General features: G+C 53.9%; 2 protein-coding genes and 1 long non-coding RNA gene across 3 annotated transcripts; all 3 read left to right on the forward strand.

The window, feature by feature from the left end:
• The first annotated feature begins 1,759 nt into the window (after positions 1–1,759).
• On the forward strand, positions 1,760–13,693 carry LOC129735818 (acrosin-like). Its single transcript, XM_055706787.1, has 7 exons — positions 1,760–1,908; positions 2,577–2,677; positions 3,436–3,543; positions 11,652–11,850; positions 12,188–12,453; positions 12,740–12,885; positions 13,352–13,693. Exons 1-7 carry the CDS (start codon positions 1,760–1,762, stop codon positions 13,691–13,693), a joined length of 1,311 nt encoding a protein of 436 aa, XP_055562762.1.
• A 599-nt stretch (positions 13,694–14,292) lies between these two features.
• On the forward strand, positions 14,293–17,542 carry LOC129735856 (uncharacterized). Its single transcript, XR_008731739.1, has 2 exons — positions 14,293–14,464; positions 15,923–17,542. It is a non-coding gene; the product is annotated as an uncharacterized LOC129735856 (long non-coding RNA).
• Positions 17,543–24,629: 7,087 nt separating this feature from the next.
• LOC129735849 (acrosin-like) lies at positions 24,630–26,908 on the forward strand. Its single transcript, XM_055707077.1, has 4 exons — positions 24,630–24,825; positions 25,164–25,447; positions 25,722–25,861; positions 26,327–26,908. The coding sequence occupies exons 1-4, from the start codon at positions 24,665–24,667 to the stop codon at positions 26,666–26,668; spliced, it is 927 nt and encodes a 308-aa protein (XP_055563052.1). The 5' UTR covers positions 24,630–24,664; the 3' UTR covers positions 26,669–26,908.
• The last annotated feature ends 307 nt before the right edge of the window (positions 26,909–27,215 follow it).

A 27,215-nucleotide genomic window follows, 5' to 3' on the forward strand; every position in this document is an offset into this window, starting at 1 on the left:
CAACGATCCCTCCCCAGCTAACCCTCCTACTTTCTATACCAAGCATGACGTCCCATGGTATGGAATACCTCTTTGGCTGGTTCAGGGCAGCTGACCTGGCTGCGTCCCTTCCCAGTCTCTTGTGCTCCCCCAGCACTCTGGCTGGCAAGGCCCAAGAATCCAAAAAGTCCTTGACTTTAGTATAAACATTACCCAGCAACAACTAAGAACATCAGTGTGGCTATCAACATTGTTCTCACATCACAGGCAAAACACAGCGCTGTACTAGCCACTAAGAAGAAAATTAACTCTATCCCAGCTGAAACCAGGACATGTGGAAACCCAGGAAAGGCCTGGACTGCATTCACATGGGTGTAAGCAGTGGCTACATCTGCAGGGATACTTGTCAAGGTATTGCTTTGTCTGTGTCAATCTGTTTTGCCCTTCACATTCATTGTGGCACTCTCTCTGTGTGTATGTGCGTGTCTGGCTCTTTGGAATGCAGCTGCACGCACGTGGGAAGATCCATTTAGGCTGGCATAGGAGCAGCCCCCCAGGTGCCCACCTCATTCAGATCAACCAGACCTGAAAGGAGAAATCCCACAGTGTTCAGAAGCCTGCTGGCTCTGGCTGCTCCGTAACGGAGTGGGCAAGGAAACCCAAAGCAACTCTGCAGCAGAGATCACCGGGTGGGCAGGGAGGCAGCTCTGACTGCCCCACAAACAAAGCAGCGAAAGCCATTTATCCTCGCATCCTCTTCCTGAGCTTTCCCCAACACCATTCTTTTACCTTCAGCAAAATCTCTCCCTATTACCAGCAACACTGCCCTGAAACCAGAAATTGCACATCCTCTTCTTCATTCTCCCCTTTCAAACACCTTTTCCCAACACTACAAGCAGAACAACACCAAGGCAATTAATAATTAACTTCCCCTCCATCATTATCAATACATTACCATCAAGTATCATGAGTGTCTATTTACTTCTTGTTCCATGATTGTTTCTCAAGGCCAAAAAACCAAACCCACTTATGGGACTTCTTCCCATTGTCCTTTGCATGTACCAAAAGAACATGAACTGCCATGCTGTATTGGAGATTATGCTTCCCTTTCCTAGGCCATTTCTCTTGATCACCTAAGGTATACAAGGGCCACCAGTGATGACAATATTCGGCCCATTTTGTCTGAGTGGGGGGGTCACCCCAAAACTTGCTCCAGCATCTTAATAAACAACCCAAAAGAACTCTGAAGAACCAACTCCATCTAGCAGAATGACCAGATCCCATGTGTACAAAGTTTCAAAATCATAAACGCTCAATACCTAAACCAGACCCTGCAAACAAAACTGGACAGAGGCAAAATCCAGCAAACAAAATCCAACAAAGTTTCACCTGAGCGTGAGGCAAAATCCGGCCTCTGGGCATCCGCGTAACAGCATATGGATTGGACAATTGTGCACTTCAAATATCCCGGGGGGACTCTGACCCACCAGGGGGACTTCAACCCGCAATGCGATACGACTTCTTTGTAAGCAACCTCAGTGTTTATGACCATGTCGCTGTTATCCCAGAGAGCTGTCACGGAGATTCACCTGGCCAGGGAATCTCAGAACCCTGGCAAAACTACTCCCGTGCGTGCTTGCGGTGCTCACGATTTCTCTGGTCTGTCGAGATTCCGGAAAGCGGGTCCCGTTTGGTCACCATGTTCTGTTACCGAAAATCATAACCAAGAAAGCTCTCTGAGCCAAAGGACAGTTTAGGAAGCTGACAGTGGTTTATTGCCATGCTGGATGCACGGTGGATTTTTCCTCCTAACCCACACACCAAGTTCTCGAGGGTACACATTACAGAGGATAATACGGCACACTGGAAGGACACGCTGGAGCAGCTCAAGGAGAAGGTGCTGCCGACAGAGGCCCATGATGCGGCTGGGTGAGTGCAGTGGGGATGGGGATGGCTTTGGGCATCTCGCCCTGTTCCTTCCAGCTATCCCAGCTGGTGCTCGCGAGGTACCCTGGCATCGGAGCACTTTAGCCAGCAAAGTGTGGGGATGCTGATCAGGAATCAGTGCCTTTTCCTCCCACCGGTAGCAGGTTCCTGACATGAAAGGAGGCAGGAGGAGGGGGCACGTGCAGGACAGAGCCCTCCCAAACCAGAAGTGGGAGTGGGTGCAGAGGCTTTCTGGAGCAAGGCTGGGGGGTGACGGCTCATCTCCCCAAGCAGGGGTGTGACATGCAGTGCTGGGGAGCTGGGTTGTGACCTGCTCTCCTGGCAAGGCGCAGGGGGGTAATTAGCGCTGACAAAGGGATGAAAGCGGTGTGAGGGCTGGTTTGGATGGCAGGCATGGGAGCCTGCGCCCTTCCCCTCGCACCCCTGCGCGCCCTGGGCAGCCACAGGTGTGAGGGTGTCTGCCTGGGGGGACCAACCCTGCCAAGGTCCCTCTGCAGCCCTACGTGCCTGTGGGGGGGTGGGGACCCTTTCGTGGCAGCAGCAGGCAGGGGATGCCTTTGGCTACAAGCCTGTGGGCTTTGGGGCGCTGCTTTGAGCCAGGGTTGGTTGTTTGCCCCCTGTCACCCACCCGTGGCTCCTGCCTTCTCCAGGAGAATTACGGCCATCCCATTGCTGCCGCCGCTGACCCCTGCCTCACTGGGCACCCGGGTGCCATCATCAAGCAGTAGCAACGTCAGCATCACGGCCACAGGTAGGGGACACGGGGACCCATCCCCGGCCCCTGGGGATGTCATACCACAGCAAGGGAGGGCTCTTCTCCGGGTGTGGGCAGAGGGTCTGGGGGTGCCTGGGCAGGGCAGGGGAGCAGAGATGTGCTGGGGAGGGTCAGCTGTTCTTGCCCCAGGCCTGTGGGGTCCTACAGCCTTGCCCGGCGCTGCCCCACCGAGCCCATTTTTCTGCCTCAGTGGTGCAGAAGCCACGTGATGAGCTGTGCCTGGTCTCAGCCTGACCTCAGGTTTGCTGGGGCATCAGGTGCCTCCTGTGAGATAAGTCGCCAAAATTCAGCTCCGCAGCAGCCTCACCCACCGGGTGCTCTACGGCCACTCCAGCCCCCTATCCTGTGCCCCATCAAGGTAGGGATGACAAAGGTAGGGATCTGGAGGGGCGACCAAGGCTGGGAGGGTGATGCTGTGCACTGGGAGGGATGCATGACTCAGTTTCCGCAGGGAGAGCTGGGTGTGGGAGGGTTGCCTGGGGATGCTGAATTCAGCCCCATGTGTCAGCCACGCTGCTCTCTCCTCAGCACGACAAGATGGAGCTGTTGGGCCAAGACAGCCGCATCCCCAGGGACTGGCAGGACAAGCAGCTGCCTGATTGTGGGCAAGGAGGGTACAGCTAAGGCACGCTTGGGGAGGGGATCCAGCGGGTGCCAAGGGGACGGAAGTGTTGGCATGAAGCCATATTCACCCTGGCGCCCCCCAGCCTGCCTCCCTCTGGTCTTTCTTTCAGGCTTCCCGAGGGACAAGGCCAAGCTGTCCCCAAGGCAGAGGGATGCCCGGGACACCGGCCACCTGCTCTCACAGCCCCGGAGGGTTGGGTCCTTGAGCTGCCAGCTGGGTATGGTCTGTTGGGGTACCGGGGGGGAGAGGGCACCCTACTGTCAGCCAGTGGGTGGGGGCGAGCAGGGGTCGATGCCCCCAGCCAGGCAGGGTGGGATGGAGTCTGGAGTGGGATGGGGACGGGTGAAATGGGATGGAGGGGGAGGGCTGGCGCATGGGGCAACTGGTCCCCACATTGGAGCTGGAGTGAGGTGGGTGGCCATGGTGGGGCAGCCCTGGCCAGTGTGGGACTACAGCCTGTCTGCTTCAGGGTGGGGGCCAGGACCATGTTTCAGGGTGTCTCTGGCCGGGCAGGTGCCACTGCTGCCTGCCCCGTCCTGGGCTGGCAGAGCTGCACACAGCCATTGCCCGCCCCTAGGGCTGCAGGGGGGCTGAGCCCTGATTCTCGACCCCAGGCACCGTGGCCTCGCTGGAGCAGAGGCCAGCCTCATTCCATGGGCAGCTCTGCCAGGCGCCACCGGGGCTCCTCGTCCAGCCCCTTCGGAGTGACTCCAGCACCACGGCAGCTGAGCGGGACTGGGGGTCCGCGAGCAAACCCACCCCACCGAGCAGGAGAGCAAGCAGCTGAAGGCAGTAGCAATAAAGGATGACGGGCAGTGCAGCGCCTCTGTGGCCTGAGTGGGGTGGCTCTGGGTTGGGATCTTCCCCTCATGCATAAGGGGTGGCTGGCAGCACCCCTTATTCTGCGGGCACGTGGCACCAGAGGAGCTGCTGGAAATTGCCCCTGTCCAACCCCTTCCCAGGGCCTGTGCCAGCCCCGTGCTGCCAGGCTCCCCCTGACCCCCCCGACCACCACGAGCCCCACTTTTGGCCCCCGTGGCCCCTGCCAGGGGAGCCGATGGCCCCAAAGGGGGTCTGGGGGAGCCGGGCGGTGCAGCAGGGTCATGATGATGCTCAGGTGCTGCTGAAGATGGTAGGGAATGGGGACCTCAGGGAGAAGGGCAGCAGCCGCACACGGCTTAGTGCCAGAAGTGAATCCCACTTGGAGCCCGCTGGTTTGTTCTCGCTTGTGCCAAGGGATGAGCATCCCCGCACCAGTTTGCTTCTGTCCTGTTGGAGAAACCCCCTCTCCCTCTTCCAGCGCTGCCATTGATGGGAAGAGGGAGGTACCGACCGCCGTGCTGCCCAGCCCAGGGCAGCTGGTGCTCCCCACCTCCAGAGCAAAACACCACAAGCCCTTCCCTGCTCCCAAACCTGGGGGGACATGTCCCCTCCTTTCCCTTATGCCACCCCCACGGCTTGGAGTTGCTTTCCCCAGCCCCCTTTTGCCCCCAGTCCACTCCCTATCAGATGGGGGAAAGCCCCACTGTGTGCTGAGACCTGTCTCAAGTTGTGTTGTGAGTGGAGAGGTACCGGGCAGGGAAACTGCCGTCCCTGGAAGCAGTGGGGCAGGGGGAACCTGGGGGTGTCACAGCTGGGGACATGTGGCTGTGTACACAGGGGATGCTGGGGGGGAGAGCATGACGCAAGCCCCCAGACCTCCTGCACACACAGTGACAGACCCCGTCTTTGCCCACCCCGCTGCATTCCCCAGGGATCCACTCCGCGGAGATGTTTCCCTCGGTGGGTTTGGGTTTTCAGGGAAAAAATGGGTGCTAAAGGACCACTTTGGGGGTGCCCAGGTACATCCATCAGGATTTGGGGTCCCCCCAGTGCCACCTGCACTGGGATAACTGGGAGCACTCAGGGCAAAGCAGTAGGCATCAGAGCAGAGCCAGCAAAGGACCATCCTGCACGCCAGGGCTGGGCTCAGGCATCAATGGGCTTCAAAGCACCCCCAGGACTAATGGCATTTGCAGGATACAAATCCTGCAAAGGATGCCTTTGGTGCTCATGGCCCCCAGCTCAGCCCCTCTCCCACTCTCTGCCCCATTTGCTGATGCTGGGACCCAGCTGCACCCTATGAACACCCCCACCACCTCCTATAGACACCGAGCCCCCACCTCCCACCCCTCCTTGGGTGCTGCCTGCACCACCGAAGCGGGTGAGTAGCCCCAGCTGGAGCCTTTTCCGCTTTTTTCCTTGGAGGTTGTGCCGTCCCTGGGGGGCATGCCAGCGCCGCCGCTGTGCCTGGAGCCCCCCAGCCCTCGCTGGCCTCTCCAGGCTGGGCTGAGACTCGGCACAGCTTCCTGGGGCTGCCGGCACCTCCCGTCCCCACTGGTGCTGCTGTGGCATGGGGGGGTTCGCTCCCAGTCTTGGTGCCCTGCCAGGATCGTCCTCCCGGCAAAGAGAAAAGGCCAGGACAGCTGGTGTTAAACAAGTGATTTTGTTTCCTACATTATTTTTGAATGAAAAGCAAAACCCCAGAAAACTTCAAGCAACTGTGTTTTGAAGGAAACAGCACCACAGCCGCAGTCACGCACCAGCCACCCCCCTGGGCTGAGGTCAGACGCAATGCTGGAGGTGGGGACAGAGCTCTGAGCTTCTGGGGTGGTGTTTGCCAGGTGAATGTGAAACACCGGTTTAAAAAAACCAGCCCGGTGGAGTAACACAGTACAGTGCTGCAAGGATTACTGAACGCATCGGCTGAAGGGTGTGAAGCCCCTGGCAGGTGTCTGCGTGGCCCCTTGTTCTGAGCCAGGATGGCACGGTGCTCTTCACACTGGAAGCCCATGCTCAGAGTGTGAGTGGTATTGCTCTTCTCTGTCCTTCCAACTGCTCATCAGCCCTGCCAGCAGCAAGGGCAGCACTCGTGGGATGCTCTTGCCCCACTCAGGCTGGCATTTGCTGGGCTGTATTTGGGTAGAAAGCGTGGAACTAGGGCACCGGTGAGCAGAGGGTGGTGCGGGTGCCCCCTGGGTCATGCCCAGGAGCACAGCCCGAGTTATCTTGGGGCCCCGCTCCAAACCCCACCCTGAGTGGAAGCTAAAGGCAGCGGGCTGAACTGAAGCCAGGAGCTGCTCACGTCTCAGACTCCCTCACTGCTTTAGGCCAGTGTGACGTGCAGAATTAAACTCTATAACTCACGATAAGTTATAACGCAGGTATGTTTATTGCGGCGCCGGGTGCAAGGGGGATCGCTCCTCCTAACTAACACTTAGTTGTACTCACAATACATATTTATACAGTGAAGTTGGTTAGTTCTGCCCAAAGTCTACACCTACTAACTAATTGTGGGTTAGTTGCTTTCTCGCTTCAATTTAAAGGTGCAGTTCATTTTAAATTGACTGGGCATGCTCCCCGAGCGGGAGATTCCCCCTCTTCGGGGGGGGGGGGCGGGCATTTGAGTAGGAGATCGTGATCTCCCACTACCACAATTACTTTATCCTAGTGGTGCAGATTATCTCAAAATTTTACTGAATCTTCCTATATTTTGTGTTTATGTAACAGCTAGTTACAAGAAGATTTTGATTCTAAGGAATTAACCTTCATGATAGAATTACATTAATACTTATTGACCAGTGAGGTATGAATCGCTGTGCTGCTTGTTATCGCAGACTGTTATTTGAAATCCCTGTGCTATAGACCATACTAAGCATAGTCCCTACTCTCAGACCACAACCAGAGCGCCCAGGTTCTGTTGTGTATGGGATGAGTTATTGGACAGCTTGGCAAGGCCGATATCCAGCTGTCCCACTTGGCAACAAAACTAACTTTTAAGGTGTCCTGAAGTGAACTACCTTCATTATAATACCAAAAAATCATGCCCACAGGTCAAGTAGACCCTTGCCCAGCTGAAGACCCTTCCCCTGTGCAAGCGTAGTAACAGAAAAGGATGACACAGCAAATATAACAATTATATGCAAATTACTAACCAATCATTGTAATTGGGAGTGTATGACCTTGTAATTTTCTGTATAAATGTAACAGTAAAACCTACACAGGTGTGCCTGATTTGTGGAGATGCCACCGAGCACCCAGCGCTGCAATTAAGGAGTGCCTGCTGCTCTAATGCTGCAATGGTGTTAAGAGGTTTGACTCCCAATTTCGGTGACAGTGGTGACAGGTGGAAGGTGTGGTTAAGCAGAACAGCTTGTAACAACTCTATAAAAAAAAGGAACCAACATTGGACGGAACGTTCCCCCACCGGACATGGAAACGTATCGGACTGTCGGGACACGGCAGCTCCGGGGTGGTAGCTGTTGCTGTAAGCCTTTCCTTCTTAACTTCTTTCTTTCCTTCCTTCCTCTCTTAATCTGTCACTCTCACTCCCCCTTTGCATTCACGTATTTCTTGTTGGGCAAATAAAGTTCCTTGGCTCTTGACTCCATTTTGAGTCTTCATTCTGTTCCCGAGAATACAAACAGAACCACGCTCCGGTCTCAGACGGGCATGTAACATTTTAATTGGTGTCACGGACAGGATTCTCAGTGAAACAGAAATTGCCAGGTTCTTTATGAGAGACTCTTGTGTGTGTGCCTGAGACCTACCTTGGTACGAAGTGAGTGCAGAGTCTGAGTCCGCGGTTCTGTTTGTCCGTGAGGAAAAGAGGTGAAGAAGGACTAAGCGACAGAATTGAACAAGAGACGAGTCTCTAAAGCAGTTTAAAAGTGTGACCTCCAGAGGGTGAAGGGAGGTGGGTGTAGTAGCAGCGAACATACAGTGAGGCCATCTCAGGACAAAATAACCCCTCTTTGGTGAAAGGAGTGCCCACACTTCTACAGAGGTTCGTGATGTTTCCCCCACTAAAGTATGGGCCGGAGTTATATAAACTGGATGATTTTGGGGAACCTATCATGCTCGCCGAGCTCCCCAAGGTGAGAATGGGCAAAAAATCAGTGGTTCCAACCACTATAGTGTAGTGGATAGGGTCATGATATTGCAGACGGAGGCTAAAGTTAGGGCTGGTGTAGGACAATGCCTCAAGGACAAGAGTCCAAGTACTGATAGCCTGATGAATAGAGACTTGTTAGAACTTGTAGGGCACTAGCCCTGGGAACAAAGGAACAAGCTAACTGCAGACCCCTGAGCCGTTACAGTTGAGGAGGCAACCAGACGGACAGAGAAACAAGTAGCCAGATAAGGGAACGCATAGTGCCGATAAGTAACTTTGTTAATCAAGAAAGCCGGGTAGAAAGAAGCCCCCCAATTTTGGAATAGAAATTGTTGCTAGGTCAAGGTAAACCAATAAGTTCCTATTGTTTTAACGGTGTGCCTTAAATATCAACCAATCAGTGTTTTTTACGCTTAAGATTTAACCAATCAGTGTGTAATATGTAGAAGGTAGAAACGTATATATGTGTAAGAAAATCACTAATAAACGGACAACTTGCTTGCATCAAGCTGCGTCCCGTCTCTTCATTTGCCGCACCAAGCCTGCTAGGAGTGCAGGGGAGTTGCGCTCTGTGCTACGAGGAACACCTGAGGCCTCTGGACAGAAAGCCGGACTTGTTTGGGGAGGGAGCATGCTCCAGCATCATCCGCAGAGCCATAAGAACTCCTTTCACTGCATGATCAAGAGGAAGCAAAGGGCATGCCCATGTTTCCAGAGATCCCAGTTCAGCTGGAGGCATGCCCTGCAGTCCTGGGTAGGAACAGAGCTGGGAGCTGCAGCACCATGGCTTGCCGGGGCCCAAGCACAGAGCAAGAGGAGGACGGTCCTGGCAGCTTCAGAGGCAGGCCCTTCTGCAGCTCCCGCAGGGGGGGCATGCCTAGGTGGGCAGCAGCTGAGGGCATGCATGCTCAAGCACCTCCAAGTCCTTCCTGCCTCTGGGAGGTGGAGAGGTGGCCAGTGGTTGGCAGGCCTGGTCCTCTTGCAAGGTGGGGACGCTGGGGCTGAGCAGGCACGTCGGCTGACACCGCAGGCCATCCACATGCCTGAGAGGCTCTCTCTCCCCTCTTGCTTGTCACCTCGTCCAGCTTCAGGTTCACTAGTGAGCTGTGCACGCGCACAGGGCTCCCAGCAGCAGCTGGCCCGAGACACTGGGGCTTTCCAAGTGCTGGCTGCCTGTGGCCTGTCTTGCCGTCGGCCTTTGCTAGCAGCCAGGCCTGGGGACCCACCGTGTGGCAGGTGCAGAATGGGACCACACAGGAAGGGCTTTGGGGTGGCTCTCCAAAAGAAGCCAGTGGGTACTGTGGTGATTAGGCGCAGGGCTCAGGCAAGCAAGGCAGCCAGCACTTTGCTTCTGTGTGACCGGCTCCTTGATCCCCCCTTCTCTCCATTTGCCGTGCTTATACGTGCCCCTCATCTTCCCTGAGTCCTGCCTCTCTCAGCCCTGCTCTCCTCCCAGACACGGGGCCAACCCCAGTTATTTTTTCCCCCCTTTGCTCCCAGGTTTGCCCCATCTGTCAACACACGTGGTCTTTGGGTGTTGTTAGCTAGGTCACCTTGGACTTGTGTGCCATTACTGACGAGCTTGCCTGGGAACTGCTGTCCCTGCCAGAGTCCTCTCCGCCAAATGACCCCAATCTCTTCCTTCAAGCGTCTGTGAAGTGTGGCCACCTCTGATGGCATTCCCCACTAGCCACCTGCCAAAACCGGTGCTGAAAGAGCAGGGTTTCCCCAGCAGACAAGTTGTCTTCTCCAAGGCTGCCTTCTGCCTGCTCTCAGCAGACACGTGGGAACCGGCTGCCGGTCCCTTTTCAAAACACAAAGCAGCCTTGAGCCCGCTTGCTTGGAGGCCAGTTCTGGGGCCTAGGAAGCCCTGCTGCACCTCAAGGGCCTTGAGAGCAGCTCTTCCACTTTCAGACAGAGCCTGCGTGGTCCTCCTCCTCGGGACCCGATTGCTCCCTCCGCTGTGCGCCTTATGCCTCGCCACAGAAGCCAGGATGGCAGCAGGGAGCTGCCGCACCTTTCACAAGCTTGGAGGCTGCCAACCTTCAAGCCATTGCCCTCGACCCTCCAGGGACCTAGCCCTGCTGTGCAAATGCAATGCACGTACCTGGCTCCTGCTTCTCTCCTGCACTCCAGCAGGAGAGTGAGCAAGGCTCCTTCAGTAAGCGGCAGAAGACAGACTGACAAGGTGAGACTGATGAAAGCTCTTGCAAAGCTGTGAACAATGGCACGTTGGGCTGCGAGCAGAAGCATCCTTCTCTCTCTAGAGATTCACGTTCATTGCCCTTGCCACAAGTGCCATGGTCAGTGGGTGCCCAGAACAGCAATCCAACCCACAGACAGCAAGGATATGACACCTGCCAGAGCGCGTTGCTGTGGCTGACATAGCCAGTGAGGAGTGTGCTGCACCTGCATTTCACTGTGCTTTGTGCAGGAAGGTTGACGTTGCTGGGCTGTGCTTGGCTTATTTGGATTGTCCAGCACTGCTTGGTGCCACGGCCATCAACAGATTGGCTCTTCAACACCCAAGCACGCGCATGCTGCTGTAGTCATTGTGTTCTTTGTTGTGTGTCTGTTTGTTGGGAAGGAGCCGGTGGCACAGGGCTGCAGAGAGCAGGGCGGCAGGGAACTCCCCAAAGAGGCTGCGAGGCCACGCTGGGTGTTGCCCTGTGAGCTGTTAGCAGGCAGAGCTGGGAGCCAGGCGCTGCTGCCTGCCACGGGGCCTGCCCACCCTGATCGTGCAAGCAGGGCATTGCGTGGGGCTCTGTCAGGGGTGTGCGATCCCAGCTTCCGCCTCCAGTCCTGCTTGGAACCCCTCCTGTTGCCCCCCATCCCTCCCCCACCGCCACCACGCCCAGCACCTGGAACCAGGCACTCTGTGACATCAGCCCCGTGTCCAAGGGTACCCCAGGAACGGGAATCCTGCGGGCACTCTGTCGGTGGCCGTAGGGGTGGCGACAAGCCTTCGTTCTTGCAGCTGCCACATGTTGCTGGTAGTGATGGATGTTCTCCTCCTCCTCGTTGTCCTGCTGGCCGTGTGCTGTCCTGTGCACGGCACATGGGATAGCTGTGGGTAAGTGGCCCGAGGCTCTGGGAGGGACATTGGGCAACCCTTGTGAGCTTCTCTGGAGGGGTCCTGCTTGTCCCCCATGGTCACCCTAGAGGTTCTTGAAGGCCATCTGGGAGGCTCAGGTCCCTGACAGCATCCAGGCTGCCGGCACAACTCGTCTACGGGCTGAAGCAGAAAGCAGGGAAAGGGGAGCGGGCACGCACCCCACGGGTTTCCTCGGCCCTTCTGGCCATGCCTTGAGGGGAGGGAAGACAGCTGGCCTTTAGCCGGAATGGCACAAGCTTCCATGGAGCTAACCAGAATGGAGTTTCTGGTTACAGAGGCACCTGCGGCCTTCGGCCTGCGGCTTTTCACTACGGCATGTCGCGCGTTGTGGGTGGCACAGATGCCCAGCCAGGGGCCTGGCCCTGGATCGTCAGCATCGAGGCGCTCTTGGAAGGAGGCACGGCGCACATCTGCGGGGGTTCCCTCATCAGCCCACAGTGGGTCCTCACATCAGCCCACTGCTTCATCGAGGCCAGGTAAGGAGGACCAGGGATCGGGGCTAGCCCCACACTCTAGCAGGTGCCCTGAGTGCAAAAGCACGTGCTGCTCCCGTCCCGTTGCCCTGCAGTACGCCCAGTGCCTGGGCACTCCGCAGCCACCTGAGAGGCTGCTCAGGAGAAGGCTGGGCTCATGCCACTGCTTCCCAGCAGCCTCCAGCTCGACACTGCTTGAGCCCAAGGAGCACGTGGTCTGTCGCACCCTCCCAAGCACTGCTTTCCTCTCTGCCTTGCCAAGCAGAAGGCAGGGCGACTGCTGTGCTGCTGCAGCATGTGGCTCTGCTCCCTCTGAGCCCTCTCTCCATCTGCCTTCCAGGAACATCACCATGTGGCAGGTGGTGGTAGGTGCCACCCGGCTGACCCAGCTGGGACCTGAGGCCCAGGTGCGCAACATCAAGCAGCTGCTGGTTCACCAGCACTTCAGTAATATCACACGGAGGAACGACATTGCCTTGCTGGAACTGGAGCAGCCTGTCCAGTGCAACAGCTACGTACAGCTTGCCTGCGTGCCCGATGCCTCGCTGAGAGTCTCGGAGCTGGCAGAGTGCTACGTCAGTGGCTGGGGTGCCAGGACTGCAAGAGGTGAGCTCCCAAAATGTAGTCACGTTGCGAGTGCAAGCTTGGCCAGCTTGGGGAGGCAGGTTGCTCTTCCTGACAGCAGGGGCGAAAGCCAGAATCAGGCTGTGGGGACGTATGCCTCTTAGAGAGGGGGGCGTGAGCCACTGACCCAGAGCAAGGCAGAAAGGAAGGAGCGGTCCAGCGCCTCCCCACATGCAAAGCCAAGCCCCGGGATAGGGCTTCAGTCACGCAGGGAAGGAGAACTGGCAATGAGCTGCTGGGAGTTCATTCCTTTCTGTGCTCTTCACAGCTGGAGGATCGGCGTATGTGCTGCAGGAGGCCCAGGTCCACCTCATTGATGCCGGGGTCTGTAACAGCAGCGGCTGGTACAGAGGGGCCATCCACACCCACAACATCTGTGCTGGCTATCCGCAGGGTGGCATCGACACCTGCCAGGTAGGAGCGTGCTACAAGCCAAGCCCCGGCAGCACGGGCAGCCCCGCCACAACCGCCCAAACCTGCACCGTCACGGGCTTTTCCTGGCCACTCACACTCCCATTGCTGTGTCCCCACTGCTGAGGGCCTAAACCCATTTCCCCATGGGTAGGGCCTTTGCCCAGGGCCTGCCTGCCTTGTCCCAGAGGCCTGGCACTTTGTTCACAATGCCCACCCAGTGCCCTTGGCAGCCCAGAGCTTCACCATCCCAAGCCAGACACAGCCTCCTGACACACCTGCAGCACCAACGTGCCGCAGGAAGAGCGAGCCCTGCCTTACAGGCCCACCGCCCCCTCCCAGGAAAGCTTCTCCAGAGCTTGGCTGGCCACTAAATACAGCTCTGGAAGTGCCATGAGAGGGAAGGAGCCAGCCACTGGGCTGACGGTGGCCACCCAACAACCCCTTCATCCTCTCTCCTCTGCTGCAGGGGGACAGCGGTGGGCCTCTTGTGTGCCAAGACAAGAGCGCTGACTACTTCTGGCTTGTTGGCCTGACCAGCTGGGGGATGGGCTGTGCGAGAGCAAAGAAGCCCGGAGTCTACACCTCCACCCAGCACTTCTACAACTGGATCCTGGAACAGATGGGCCTGCACACAGCAGTAGCGACTACTGCAAGGCCGCAGCCAGCCTTCACCTCCACCCCCGTTCACAGGCCAACACCAACAGAAGCAGGAAGGTTTATACCCTGCCCACTTCCAGTGCAGAAGCTGTGGGATTTCCTTTCTTGGCTGCAGAAGTTGGTGCAGTTCCTAATAGGAGAAAAGGTTTGATCAGCAGGACGGAGAGGATCCAGGGCTGGCTGCAGCGCACCACCACCACCATTTCCCGCTGGGGCAATGCCTGCTGATGCAAAGGCAGCCTCAGTGTCAAAGGCCTGCTCTGTCCTGCCCGCGCTCCTCTCAACGGAAGAGCTCAGCTGGCTGAGTCCCTGCAATAAAGTGTTTCAGTTCTGTGGCTAACCAGGCACCAGTCCTCTTCAGTCTTGTGTGCAAGGCCAGGACTTCCACGCCCGGCACCTGCCGGAGGAAGCAGATTGCAGGCAGACTGCAGGAGCGGGCTGGAAACTAGGACCATGCGTTGCAATCAGTTAGCTGAGGGGAATGTGCTCGAGCTTTTCTAGACAGCAATTAACATGATGAGACATGTTTACAGAGCACAGGGGAGTGGGAGACAGATGGCGCCAAGGATGGCGCCAAGGAGCAGTAACACCTTGCTGTTAATTGATGATAGTTAACCACCAATCAGGGATTGCCTGGTATACAAGGCTTAGCTTCAAGAACCAGTTTTAAACGTGCAGCTTTTGAAAGTGTATATAAGCTCATGCTTTGGTACAATAAATGGACATTTGCTTGCATCAAGCTGTGTCCCGTCTCTTCATTCGCCGCAAATTGGTGACCCCGACGTGATCCGTTTAAGGATCTAACGTGAAGGGCTTTCGAATCGCCTAACTGAGCGACATGCAGCGAATCCCACAGAACTTGGAATGATCCGCTGAAAGGAAGCAGGAGCCGGCCGGCCAGAAATCCCTCCGGAGCTGAGAGGTGAGCTGTGGGAAATCCGTAATGGGGAATCAGGTTTCGTCCTCAGAAAGAGACGTATATGAGCTTATGCAAGGTCTCCTTAACAAACATAAGAAAAGTATTTCTGGGCAAGACCTTAAAGCAATGCTCAAGTGGGTGCAAGTAAATATGCCCGCAGTGACTGCATCTACAATTTTTACGCTGGAACGTTGGGACGACACAGGGGTGAAATTGTGGGATTCTGCGACAAAAGGCAATACTGAGTACCACTGTCTGCTCTCTTCATGGAGAGTTATTTTTGAGACTATGAAAGCACAGGAAGAAAAGGCAGAGGAAGGAGAGCAGGAGGAATCGCAAGCTCCTATAGCTCTTTCCTTATCAGCCTCTAAGTCACAGTGCTCTAGAAACCTGGGTGTCAATGCAGTGGAGTATCCGCCAGAAGAAGATCCCTTTGACCCGGGACCAGTAGACCCTGAACAAGAACCTGATTTATAGCCTCCTGATCTGCGTGATGTGTGGGCAAAAATAAAGAAACAAGCCTTAAAGGAGGAGGATTTAGAAATGGCTAAAACTATAGTTGCTCCGGTCTTGTATTCTCAGGGTCGGGCAGGGGGAGCACGATGGGAGGCTCTTTCTTTTTCGGTTGTTAAAGAGCTGCACCACACGGTTACGGAACATGGTATGTCTTCTCCCTAGTTTATAAGTCTGTTATCTTCTGTGTTTGATACTTATGTCATGACTCCTCATGATTTGAAATCTTTAGCACGATTGCTACTAACCCCAACTCAGTACACGTTATGGGAGTCGCATTGGAGAGGGGGACTGCAAGCACTCCTGCTCACGTATGTCAATCACAATGATGCTGCATTAGCTGCACTGACAATAGAGCATCGTACGGGCACCGGTGCACATGCTGATCCTGTAGCGCAGGCTCAACACTGCCCCCGTGCGGCTCTCGAGGCAATTAGAGAAGAGGCCAAAAAGGCTTTTTTCCAGGTTCCTGACGTACAAAAGCCACAAAAAGCTTTTACTAACATCACTCAGGAGTCTCGAGAACCTTATATGCAGTTTATTGATAGACTAAAACAGGCTTTGGAACGTCAAGTAGATAATGCGGAAGCTCGGGATATATTGTTAACAAAACTACCTGTTGAAAATGCTAATGTTGATTGTAAAAGGCTATTGAAGTCTCTTCCCAACCCGAACCCCACTTTGGTGGAAATAGTGAAAGCATGGAACCGAATCGGTACGGTTGACCACAAGTTTGAAGCTATGGCTGCTGCTTTTGCAGCGATGCGTGGTGTGGGGAATTGCTATGGTTGTGGTAAGCCTGGTCATCTAAAGAGAAATTGTCTTGCTTGGGCTGCAGGGAATAGACAACAACCTCCTGGTCCTGGAGTTTGTCCGACATGTCAGAAAGGGCGTCATTATGCTAATCAATGTCGATCTAAGTATGACTTCCAGGGACAACCGATACAGGGAAACCGACCGCGGAGCGCGGGGCAGCGACGCGCGCAGACACAAGCGCCACAGCTGACATTTCAACAACCTCGGAGAGAAGCACCGACACCTCAAGTCCCTGTCCAGCAACCTCAGGCAGCGCCGGATTGGACCTGGCAACCTCACACACAGTAACACTGCTCGATTCCTCGGTTCATTTATTATCAACAAATGTCAAAGGACCATTACCCCCCGATACACAAGCTCTATTAATTGGTAGATCTTCCACAACATCGTCTGGTCTCTTTGTTTTACCAGGTGTTATTGACTCTGACAGCGTGGACGAAATCAAAATCATGGCATGGACTCCGTTTCCACCTTGTACGATACCTCAGGGTAGTCGAATAGCGCAATTGATTCTGATTCCGGCAAGGGTAAGCTCTCTTATCACTGATCATCCTCCGCAGAGGAGAGCAGGTTTTGGATCCACAGGGTTACCTCACATTTTGTGGGTACAATCTATTTCTCCACAGCGACCTATGTATCAGTGTACCCTTATTTACAATGACCAACAAATAGCACTAAATGGAATCATTGACACTGGAGCTGATGTCACAGTAATTTCTCAAGCCAAATGGCCTCCGCAATGGCCACTGACTAATGTCTCTCAGACACTGGCTGGGATAGGGGGGACCGGTAATAGTCGTCAGAGTTTGGAACTAATTCGAATTCAAGGACCAGAGGGACATGTGGCTTCTGTTAAACCTTTTGTGCTACCAGTCCCTATGGTTTTGTGGGGACGTGACGTATTGTCACAATGGGGGATGTCTATCCAAACACATTTTTAGATGGGGCCATTGAAGTGCGCGACACCCTAAAAATAACCTGGAAAACTGATGCTCCTATTTGGGTGGATCAATGGCCCCTTCCTTTGGAAAAACTTCGCGCACTTCAAAACTTAGTCTCAGAACAACTGTCCCAAGGACACATTGAACCTTCTACTAGCCCATGGAATTCACCAGGTTTTGTTATTAAAAAACAAACTGGCAAGTGGCGCTTGCTCCATGATCTCAGAAAAATTAATGATGCTATGGAAGATATGGGAGCCCTCCAACCCGGGCTCCCGTCCCCAGCTATGATCCCTCGACATTGGCATCTAACTGTCATAGATCTTAAAGATTGTTTTTTCAGTATCCCGTTGCATCCAGATGATGCCCCAAAATTTGCCTTTTCAATTCCAAGCATCAACATGCAAGCTCCGTTGCACAGATATCAGTGGGTTGTACTGCCACAAGGTATGAAAAATAGCCCTACAATGTGTCAATGGTATGTTGCGAAAATACTCAGTCCTGTCCGAAACGCTATGCCTACTGTGTTATTGTATCATTATATGGATGAACTTTTAGTGGCAGCACAACATCACAAAGTCATGGAGGAAGCTGTAGCCCTTGTCGCAGATGCCGTGAATTCGGCAGGTCTCTCTATAGCACCAGAAAAAGTCCAGAAGTTTCCCCCTTGGAAATATCTGGGCTGGCGAATAAGAGCACAAACTATTGTTCCTCAACCATTGCAGATCAATACCAATGTAAAAAACCTGCACGATGCACAAAAATTACTGGGAACAATAAATTGGGTTCGACCACTATTGGGAATTTCTAATACAGACTTGGGTCCTCTGTTTGACCTACTTAAAAGGGGACACTAATCTTTGTTCCCCACGTAATCTTAACTCTGAAGCAGATGCATCTTTACAAAAGGTTGCCTCAGCTATTGCTTCTCGACAGGCCCACCGATGGGCCCCTGAACTACCTTTTAACTTGATTATTTTAAACCCTGTACGACAGCCTCATGCCCTGATATTGCAATGGGACCTTCAGAACTCAGACCCCCTGTTAATTATTGAATGGATCTTTTTACCTAACCAGTCTACAAAAACTATTTTGGCACAACATGAAATGTTTGCCTCTCTGATTGTTAAAGCTAGATCACGCCTGTTAACCTTATCAGGGAAGGATTTTGTCTGTATTTGTCTACCAATAACAACGGTATACTTACAATGGCTTTATCAGCAATCAGACACCTTTGTTATGGCACTTGCTGACTATACAGGTCAACTAAGTTCTCATCCACCTTCACACACACTGTTTAACATTGACTTTTGTCTGATGTTAAAACCCAAAAGAAGCGAACAACCCTTACAGGCACTTACTGTCTTTACAGATGGATCAGGCAAATCACATAAATCTGTTCTCCTATGGTGGGATGATCAACGGAGACGATGGGACTCGGACATAGAGACAGTCTCCGGTTCACCTCAAATAGGAGAACTGAATGCAGTTGTTTGCGTTTTCCGAAAATGGAACGTACCACTCAAGCTTGTTACTGATTCAGCTTATGTTGCAGGTATTGTTACACGAGCCAAAGCTTCTGTGCTGCGGAATGTTTCACATTCACAACTTTTTACCCTGTTACAGGAACTTATTTTCCTTTTGGACTCTCGATCTGCACCTTATTTTGTTATGCATATTAGATCTCATACCTCACTACCTGGTTTTCTGGCAGAAGGCAATCGACGAGCTGATCTGTTGACGTTACCAGTTCAAGTATTGCCAGACCGCATTGCACAAGCTAAACTGAGTCGCTCTTTTTTCCATCAAAATGCTGGAGCTCTTAAGCGACAGTTTGACCTTACTTCTCAACAAGCGTCAAATATTATTGCTGTCTGTCCTGATTGTCAAAAACATTCTTTCCCATCAATTGCTGCAGGACTTAACCCTAGAGGATTACAAAGCCTACAATTATGGCAAACAGATGTCACACATTATTCTGAATTTGGTAACCTTAAATATATCCACTCTTCCATTGATACATTTTCAGGTGCCTTGTTTGCCTCTTGTCACACAGGAGAAAAGGCCCGAGATGTTCGTAGACATTTAATGCGTGCTTTTGCTACTTTGGGTATTCCCTCAAAGATAAAGACAGATAATGGTCCAGCTTATGTTTCAACAACTATAAAAACCTTTTTTGCCCTATGGGGTATAACTCATATTACTGGCATTCCTCATTCCCCCACCGGTCAATCTCTCGTTGAACGGTCTCATCAGTCTCTAAAACGTCTATTACAACAACAAAAAGGGGGAATGGCTATTCCGGAGGAACGGTTACAGAAAGCATTGTATGTTTTTAATTTTTTAAATTGTTCTTTAATAGATAACAACCCACCGACAGTTCGACATTTTACTGCAAATACCTCCTTCGAGGCACGGGTTAAAGCCCCAGTATTGGTTCGAGAACCAGAAACAGGTAAAATTATGGGACCATATCCTCTTGTTACATGGGGAAAAGGTTACGCTTGTGTCTCCACAGAAAGAGGACCCAGATGGATCCCAGCAAAGAATGCACGACCTTTCCCTGAACCTTTACCGCAGACAACTGATACCGACACCGACCCTACAGAATGAAATAAAAACTGCGTGATGATTTCTGTTTTGCATTAATGTCAGGTAACCAAATTCAGGATCTAGCATCTAGATTTCGCTTTTTACAGCGCTCGGAACGGACAATATCGCCCTGGATTAAACCACTTAACAAAGGGAATACGTTTGGACCAGACCAGATCCCCAACGCACTGACGGCACCACTAGCAGATATTATCTTCCATTACATCGACTTTCAACGACACTGTCATGAACCAGATTGGACAGCGTCTCGATTTCTACAGTTATGTTGCTATGAGCGTGGACCATCTTGTCAACCGTGGATCAAGATTCATTGTGAACTCTGTGATCACGATCGCTGGCGAGTTGTAAGACTAAGGGACAGATGGGGTCATTGGATGTGCTCTGAGTGTAATAATCAGATATTAAGGTTTAATCATATACAGTGGGCTGAACGTTTTATGGGAAAACCTCTTTTGGAATTAGAGGGAGTTATAGGGTTGGGTTCTGAGATTTTTCCAAACTTAGTTTTTGCAAATTTTTTATCATTGATTGAAAGCCTAGAAGTACGGGCTATTGCACGGTTGTTGTTTCAATATATTGTATTAGCAAGCAGAATTTATATTATTAACAAGAACATTATTGTAGGATTAGAGAGTGGACGATCAATTGCAGTGCCTCGGTCGTGGACAGTACGACCAGAAGAATGGCTGGTTGTAAAACGACAATGGAAAAAGAAAAAGAGAAACAAGCGTTGTCAGTAATATGGATAATGATGCTCATACCTGGACCTTGGCCTATTGAAGGTAGCTCTTCTCCCCCTTTTCTACCAAAGGTAAATGTTTGGGTCACGTTGGCGAACTTGACTGGACAGGATACTCTGTGTCTTGCTATGGCCACTCCGGATCAGCCTTTTTCCACATGTCTTGTGGGCTTACCATTAGATGAATGGCCTATACCTAGGGACCTTCAAAGTCTTTTTCCACCCAAAAACGTATCAAAAAATGTGACAGACAATTGGGATGTATGGATACCCCATCTCCCACTGGCTACTCTGGAACCGCAGGAAACTGAACTCCTTGGTTCAGTACAAATGGATTTTTGCATAAAATTTAACTACACGGGAAAGAATCAGTCTAGGGCATGGGACGTTTCCCCTATTCATCCTGTTTTTAGAAATGCAAGTACCTGGTGTAATTACACTGCTAACAACTTGTCTAAATCTAGCAATACTCCGCTCTCACTACCTGCTGGAGTATTTTTTATTTGTGGTGATCGAGCATGGCCTGTCATTCCTTCTCATATAAAAGGAGGTCCGTGTAGCTTAGGGCGACTTTCCGTCCTGACTCCTAACACATCTATGATTTTACAACATCGCTACTGTCGAAGGACAAAGCATGGCGTTCATGCATTTGCCTCCAATTGTGATGATAACATGCAATTTTGGTCCTTTGGCCAACGCTTTATTGCATCTCTTCGGTTGCCTGGAGCTGCTGCAGGAAAGGCTCTAGCAACATTAGATAAGCTTGGCTGTTGGCTTGCCAAACAAACCAATGCCACAAGCAGTGCCCTGTCTGGTCTTTTATTAGATGTTGATAGTGTTTGCCACGCGACATTACAGAATAGAGCTGCAATAGATTTTTTGCTTCTGGCACAAGGTCATGGTTGTGAAGAGTTTGAAGGGATGTGTTGCATGAACCTTTCAGATCATTCGGAATCAATTCATGCTAGCATCCAAAGATTAAAGGATGGAGTTTCTCATCTTCAACAACGTGATACTTGGGATTGGTTAGATAAACTGTTTAGTGGTTGGGGCATTTCAGGATGTTTAAGAAGTTTAGTGAAGATGGTTATATATAGATGGTTATATATGCTTTAGTTGCTTTTTTGTTTGTTTTATTACTTATACCTTATCTTTTACAATGCTTGCAAAAATTAACAACTCGTCCGATTTCAGGGGTTCTTTTTGTGCAACAGGAAAAGGGAGATGTAGGACAAGGCCTCAAGGACAAGAGTCCAAGTACTGATAGCCTGATGAATAGAGACTTGTTAGAACTTGTAGGGCACTAGCCCTGGGAACAAAGGAACAAGCTAACTGCAGACCCCTGAGCCGTTACAGTTGAGGAGGCAACCAGACGGACAGAGAAACAAGTAGCCAGGTAAGGGAACGCATAGCGCCGATAAGTAACTTTGTTAATCAAGAAAGCCGGGTAGAAAGAAGCCCCCTAATTTTGGAATAGAAATTGTTGCTAGGTCAAGGTAAACCAATAAGTTCCTATTGTTTTAACGGTGTGCCTTAAATATCAACCAATCAGTGTTTTTTACGCTTAAGATTTAACCAATCAGTGTGTAATATGTAGAAGGTAGAAACGTATATATGTGTAAGAAAATCACTAATAAACGGACAACTTGCTTGCATCAAGCTGCATCCCGTCTCTTCATTTGCTGCACCAAGCCTGCTAGGAGTGCAGGGGAGTTGCGCTCTGTGCTACGAGGAACACCTGAGGCCTCTGGACAGAAAGCCGGACTTGTTTGGGGAGGGAGCATGCTCCAGCATCATCCGCAGAGCCATAAGAACTCCTTTCACTGCATGATCAAGAGGAAGCAAAGGGCATGCCCATGTTTCCAGAGATCCCAGTTCAGCTGGAGGCATGCCCTGCAGTCCTGGGTAGGAACAGAGCTGGGAGCTGCAGCACCATGGCTTGCCGGGGCCCAAGCACAGAGCAAGAGGAGGACGGTCCTGGCAGCTTCAGAGGCAGGCCCTTCTGCAGCTCCCGCAGGGGGGGCATGCCTAGGTGGGCAGCAGCTGAGGGCATGCATGCTCAAGCACCTCCAAGTCCTTCCTGCCTCTGGGAGGTGGAGAGGTGGCCAGTGGTTGGCAGGCCTGGTCCTCTTGCAAGGTGGGGACGCTGGGGCTGAGCAGGCACGTCGGCTGACACCGCAGGCCATCCACATGCCTGAGAGGCTCTCTCTCCCCTCTTGCTTGTCACCTCGTCCAGCTTCAGGTTCACTAGTGAGCTGTGCACGCGCACAGGGCTCCCAGCAGCAGCTGGCCCGAGACACTGGGGCTTTCCAAGTGCTGGCTGCCTGTGGCCTGTCTTGCCGTCGGCCTTTGCTAGCAGCCAGGCCTGGGGACCCACCGTGTGGCAGGTGCAGAATGGGACCACACAGGAAGGGCTTTGGGGTGGCTCTCCAAAAGAAGCCAGTGGGTACTGTGGTGATTAGGCGCAGGGCTCAGGCAAGCAAGGCAGCCAGCACTTTGCTTCTGTGTGACCGGCTCCTTGATCCCCCCTTCTCTCCATTTGCCGTGCTTATACGTGCCCCTCATCTTCCCTGAGTCCTGCCTCTCTCAGCCCTGCTCTCCTCCCAGACACGGGGCCAACCCCAGTTATTTTTTCCCCCCTTTGCTCCCAGGTTTGCCCCATCTGTCAACACACGTGGTCTTTGGGTGTTGTTAGCTAGGTCACCTTGGACTTGTGTGCCATTACTGACGGGCTTGCCTGGGAACTGCTGTCCCTGCCAGGGTCCTCTCCACCAAATGACCCCAATCTCTTCCTTCAAGCGTCTGTGAAGTGTGGCCACCTCTGACGGCATTCTCTGCTAGCCACCTGCCAAAACCGGTGCTGAAAGAGCAGGGTTTCCCCAGCAGACAAGTTGTCTTCTCCAAGGCTGCCTTCTGCCTGCTCTCAGCAGACACGTGGGAACCGGCTGCCGGTCCCTTTTCAAAACACAAAGCAGCCTTGAGCCCGCTTGCTTGGAGGCCAGTTCTGGGGCCTAGGAAGCCCTGCTGCACCTCAAGGGCCTTGAGAGCAGCTCTTCCACTTTCAGACAGAGCCTGCGTGGTCCTCCTCCTCGGGACCCGATTGCTCCCTCCGCTGTGCGCCTTATGCCTCGCCACAGAAGCCAGGATGGCAGCAGGGAGCTGCCGCACCTTTCACAAGCTTGGAGGCTGCCAACCTTCAAGCCATTGCCCTCGACCCTCCAGGGACCTAGCCCTGCTGTGCAAATGCAATGCACGTGCCTGGCTCCTGCTTCTCTCCTGCACTCCAGCAGGAGAGTGAGCAAGGCTCCTTCAGTAAGCGGCAGAAGACAGACTGACGAGGTGAGACTGATGCAAGCTCTTGCAAAGCTGCGAACAATGGCACGTTGGGCTGCGAGCAGGAGCATCCTTCTCTCTCTAGAGCTTCACGTTGATTGCCCTTGCCACAAGTGCCATGGTCAGTGGGTGCCCAGAACAGCAATCCAACCCACAGACAGCAAGGATATGACACCTGCCAGAGCGCGTTGCTGTGGCTGACATAGCCAGTGAGGAGTGTGCTGCACCTGCATTTCACTGTGCTTTGTGCAGGAAGGTTGATGTTGCTGGGCTGTGCTTGGCTTATTTGGATTGTCCAGCACTGCTTGGTGCCACGGCCATCAACAGATTGGCTCTTCAACACCCAAGCACGCGCATGCTGCTGTAGTCATTGTGTTCTTTGTTGTGTGTCTGTTTGTTGGGAAGGAGCCGGTGGCACAGGGCTGCAGAGAGCAGGGCGGCAGGGAACTCCCCAAAGAGGCTGCGAGGCCACGCTGGGTGTTGCCCTGTGAGCTGTTAGCAGGCAGAGCTGGGAGCCAGGCGCTGCTGCCTGCCACGGGGCCTGCCCACCCTGATCGTGCAAGCAGGGCATTGCGTGGGGCTCTGTCAGGGGTGTGCGATCCCAGCTTCCGCCTCCAGTCCTGCTTGGAACCCCTCCTGTTGCCCCCCATCCCTCCCCCACCGCCACCACGCCCAGCACCTGGAACCAGGCACTCTGTGACATCAGCCCCGTGTCCAAGGGTACCCCAGGAACGGGAATCCTGCGGGCACTCTGTCGGTGGCCGTAGGGGTGGCGACAAGCCTTCGTTCTTGCAGCTGCCACATGTTGCTGGTAGTGATGGATGTTCTCCTCCTCCTCGTTGTCCTGCTGGCCGTGTGCTGTCCTGTGCACGGCACATGGGATAGCTGTGGGTAAGTGGCCCGAGGCTCTGGGAGGGACATTGGGCAACCCTTGTGAGCTTCTCTGGAGGGGTCCTGCTTGTCCCCCATGGTCACCCTAGAGGTTCTTGAAGGCCATCTGGGAGGCTCAGGTCCCTGACAGCATCCAGGCTGCTGGCACAACTCGTCTACGGGCTGAAGCAGAAAGCGGGGAAAGGGGAGCGGGCGCATGCCCCACGGGTTTCCTCGGCCCTTCTGGCCATGCCTTGAGGGGAGGGAAGACAGCTGGCCTTTAGCCGGAATGGCACAAGCTTCCATGGAGCTAACCAGAATGGAGTTTCTGGTTACAGAGGCACCTGCGGCCTTCGGCCTGCGGCTTTTCACTACGGCATGTCGCGCGTTGTGGGTGGCACAGATGCCCAGCCAGGGGCCTGGCCCTGGATCGTCAGCATCGAGGCTCCCTTGGAAGGAGGCACGGCACACATCTGCGGGGGCTCCCTCATCAGCCCACAGTGGGTCCTCACATCAGCCCACTGCTTCATCGAGGCCAGGTAAGGAGGACCAGGGATGGGGGCTAGCCCCACACTCTAGCAGGTGCCCTGAGCACACCAGCACGTGCTGCAGCATGTCCTGTTGCCCTGCAGTACGCCCAGTGCCTGGGCACTCCGCAGCCACCTGAGAGGCTGCTCAGGAGAAGGCTGGGCTCATGCCACTGCTTCCCAGCAGCCTCCAGCTCGACACTGCTTGAGCCCAAGGAGCACATGGTCTGTCGCACCCTCCCAAGCACTGCTTTCCTCTCTGCCTTGCCAAGCAGCAGGCAGGGCGACTGCTGTGCTGCTGCAGCATGTGGCTCTGCTCCCTCTGAGCCCTCTCTCCATCTGCCTTCCAGGAACATCACCACGTGGAACGTGGTGGTAGGTGCCACCCGGCTGACCCAGCTGGGACCTGAGGCCCAGGTGCGCAACATCAAGCAGCTGCTGGTTCACCAGCACTTCAGTAATATCACACGGAGGAACGACATTGCCTTGCTGGAACTGGAGCAGCCTGTCCAGTGCAACAGCTACGTACAGCTTGCCTGCGTGCCCGATGCCTCGCTGAGAGTCTCGGAGCTGACAGAGTGCTACGTCAGTGGCTGGGGTGCCAGGACTGCAAGAGGTGAGCTCCCAAAATGTAGTCACGTTGCGAGCGCAAGCTTGGCCAGCTTGGGGAGGCAGGTTGCTCTTCCTGACGGCAGAGGCGAATGCCAGAATCAGGCTGTGGGGACGTATGCCTCTTAGAGAGGGGGGCGTGAGCCACTGACCCAGAGCAAGGCAGAAAGGAAGGAGCGGTCCAGCGCCTCCCCACATGCAAAGCCAAGCCCCGGGATAGGGCTTCAGTCACGCAGGGAAGGAGAACTGGCAATGAGCTGCTGGGAGTTCATTCCTTTCTGTGCTCTTCACAGCTGGAGGATCGGCGTATGTGCTGCAGGAGGCCCAGGTCCACCTCATTGATGCCGGGGTCTGTAACAGCAGCGGCTGGTACAGAGGGGCCATCCACACCCACAACATCTGTGCTGGCTATCCGCAGGGTGGCATTGACACCTGCCAGGTAGGAGCGTGCTACAAGCCAAGCCCCGGCAGCACGGGCAGCCCCGCCACAACCGCCCAAACCTGCACCGTCACGGGCTTTTCCTGGCCACTCACACTCCCATTGCTGTGTCCCTACTGCTGAGGGCCTTACCCCCCTTCCCCTTTTGCACGCCTTTGCCCAGGGCCTGCCTGCCTTGTCCCAGAGGCCTGGCACTATGTCCACAAATCCCACCCAGTGCCCTTGGCAGCCCAGAGCTTCTCCATCCCATACGTGCAACATCCTTCTGCAGCACCTGCAGGACAACTGTGCTGCAGGGAGAGCGAGCCCTGCCTTACAGGCCCACCGCCCCCTCCCAGGAAAGCTTCTCCAGAGCTTGGCTGGCCACTAAATACAGCTCTGGAAGTGCCATGAGAGGGAAGGAGCCAGCCACTGGGCTGACGGTGGCCACCCAACAACCCCTTCATCCTCTCTCCTCTGCTGCAGGGGGACAGCGGTGGGCCTCTTGTGTGCCAAGACAAGAGCGCTGACTACTTCTGGCTTGTTGGCCTGACCAGCTGGGGGATGGGCTGTGCGAGAGCAAAGAAGCCCGGAGTCTACACCTCCACCCAGCACTTCTACAACTGGATCCTGGAACAGATGGGCCTGCACACAGCAGTAGCGACTACTGCAAGGCCGCAGCCAGCCTTCACCTCCACCCCCGTTCACAGGCCAACACCAACAGAAGCAGGAAGGTTTATACCCTGCCCTCTTCCAGTGCAGAAGCTGTGGGATTTCCTTTCTTGGCTGCAGAAGTTGGTGCAGTTCCTAATAGGAGAAAAAGTTTGATCACCGGGACGGAGAGGATCCAGGGCTGGCTGCAGCGCACCACCACCATTTCCCGCTGGGGCAATGCCTGCTGATGCAAAGGCAGCCTCAGTGTCAAAGGCCTGCTCTGTCCTGCCCGCGCTCCTCTCAACGGAAGAGCTCAGCTGGCTGAGTCCCTGCAATAAAGTGTTTCAGTTCTGTGGCTAACCAGGCGCCAGTCCTCTTCAGTCTCGTGTGCAAGGCCAGGACTTCCACGCCCGGCACCTGCCGGAGGAAGCAGGCTGCAGGCAAACAAGTCGGGCACAAAGGGTCACAGCAAAGGGCTGAAGCTCTGCCTGCTCAGCAAGAAGGATGAGGGTGCAGTGGAACAAGGGAAGGCAGGTCATTGCGGGGCTCAGGGCCTTGGGGATGGCAGCTGGAAGCACAGACTGCCTTAGGCCCGCTCCTGGTGGGATCCCTGTGTGCATCTGTATGAGGCGCAAGCGAACTTGAACGCGGACTCTCAGGGCCCAGGAAACACAGATCTAGAAAGACCCAAGGCTTGCACCAGGCACTGGTGAGGGAGCCT

Source organism: Falco cherrug, chromosome 4 (genome assembly GCF_023634085.1).
Source record: "Falco cherrug isolate bFalChe1 chromosome 4, bFalChe1.pri, whole genome shotgun sequence".
NCBI lineage: Eukaryota > Metazoa > Chordata > Aves > Falconiformes > Falconidae > Falco > Falco cherrug.

Bases quoted from the DNA above. Each gene is read 5' to 3' on its own strand.
- LOC129735818 (XM_055706787.1), top strand. From the start codon at position 1,760: ATGCTGGATGCACGGTGGATTTTTCCTCCTAACCCACACACCAAGTTC. The intron at 3,544-11,651 runs GTATGGTCTGTT...CTGGTTACAGAG, and splicing joins GTCCTTGAGCTGCCAGCTGG to GCACCTGCGGCCTTCGGCCT. The intron at 12,454-12,739 runs GTGAGCTCCCAA...TGCTCTTCACAG, and splicing joins GGGTGCCAGGACTGCAAGAG to CTGGAGGATCGGCGTATGTG.
- LOC129735849 (XM_055707077.1), top strand. From the start codon at position 24,665: ATGTCGCGCGTTGTGGGTGGCACAGATGCCCAGCCAGGGGCCTGGCCC. The intron at 24,826-25,163 runs GTAAGGAGGACC...TCTGCCTTCCAG, and splicing joins CACTGCTTCATCGAGGCCAG to GAACATCACCACGTGGAACG. The intron at 25,862-26,326 runs GTAGGAGCGTGC...CCTCTGCTGCAG, and splicing joins GTGGCATTGACACCTGCCAG to GGGGACAGCGGTGGGCCTCT.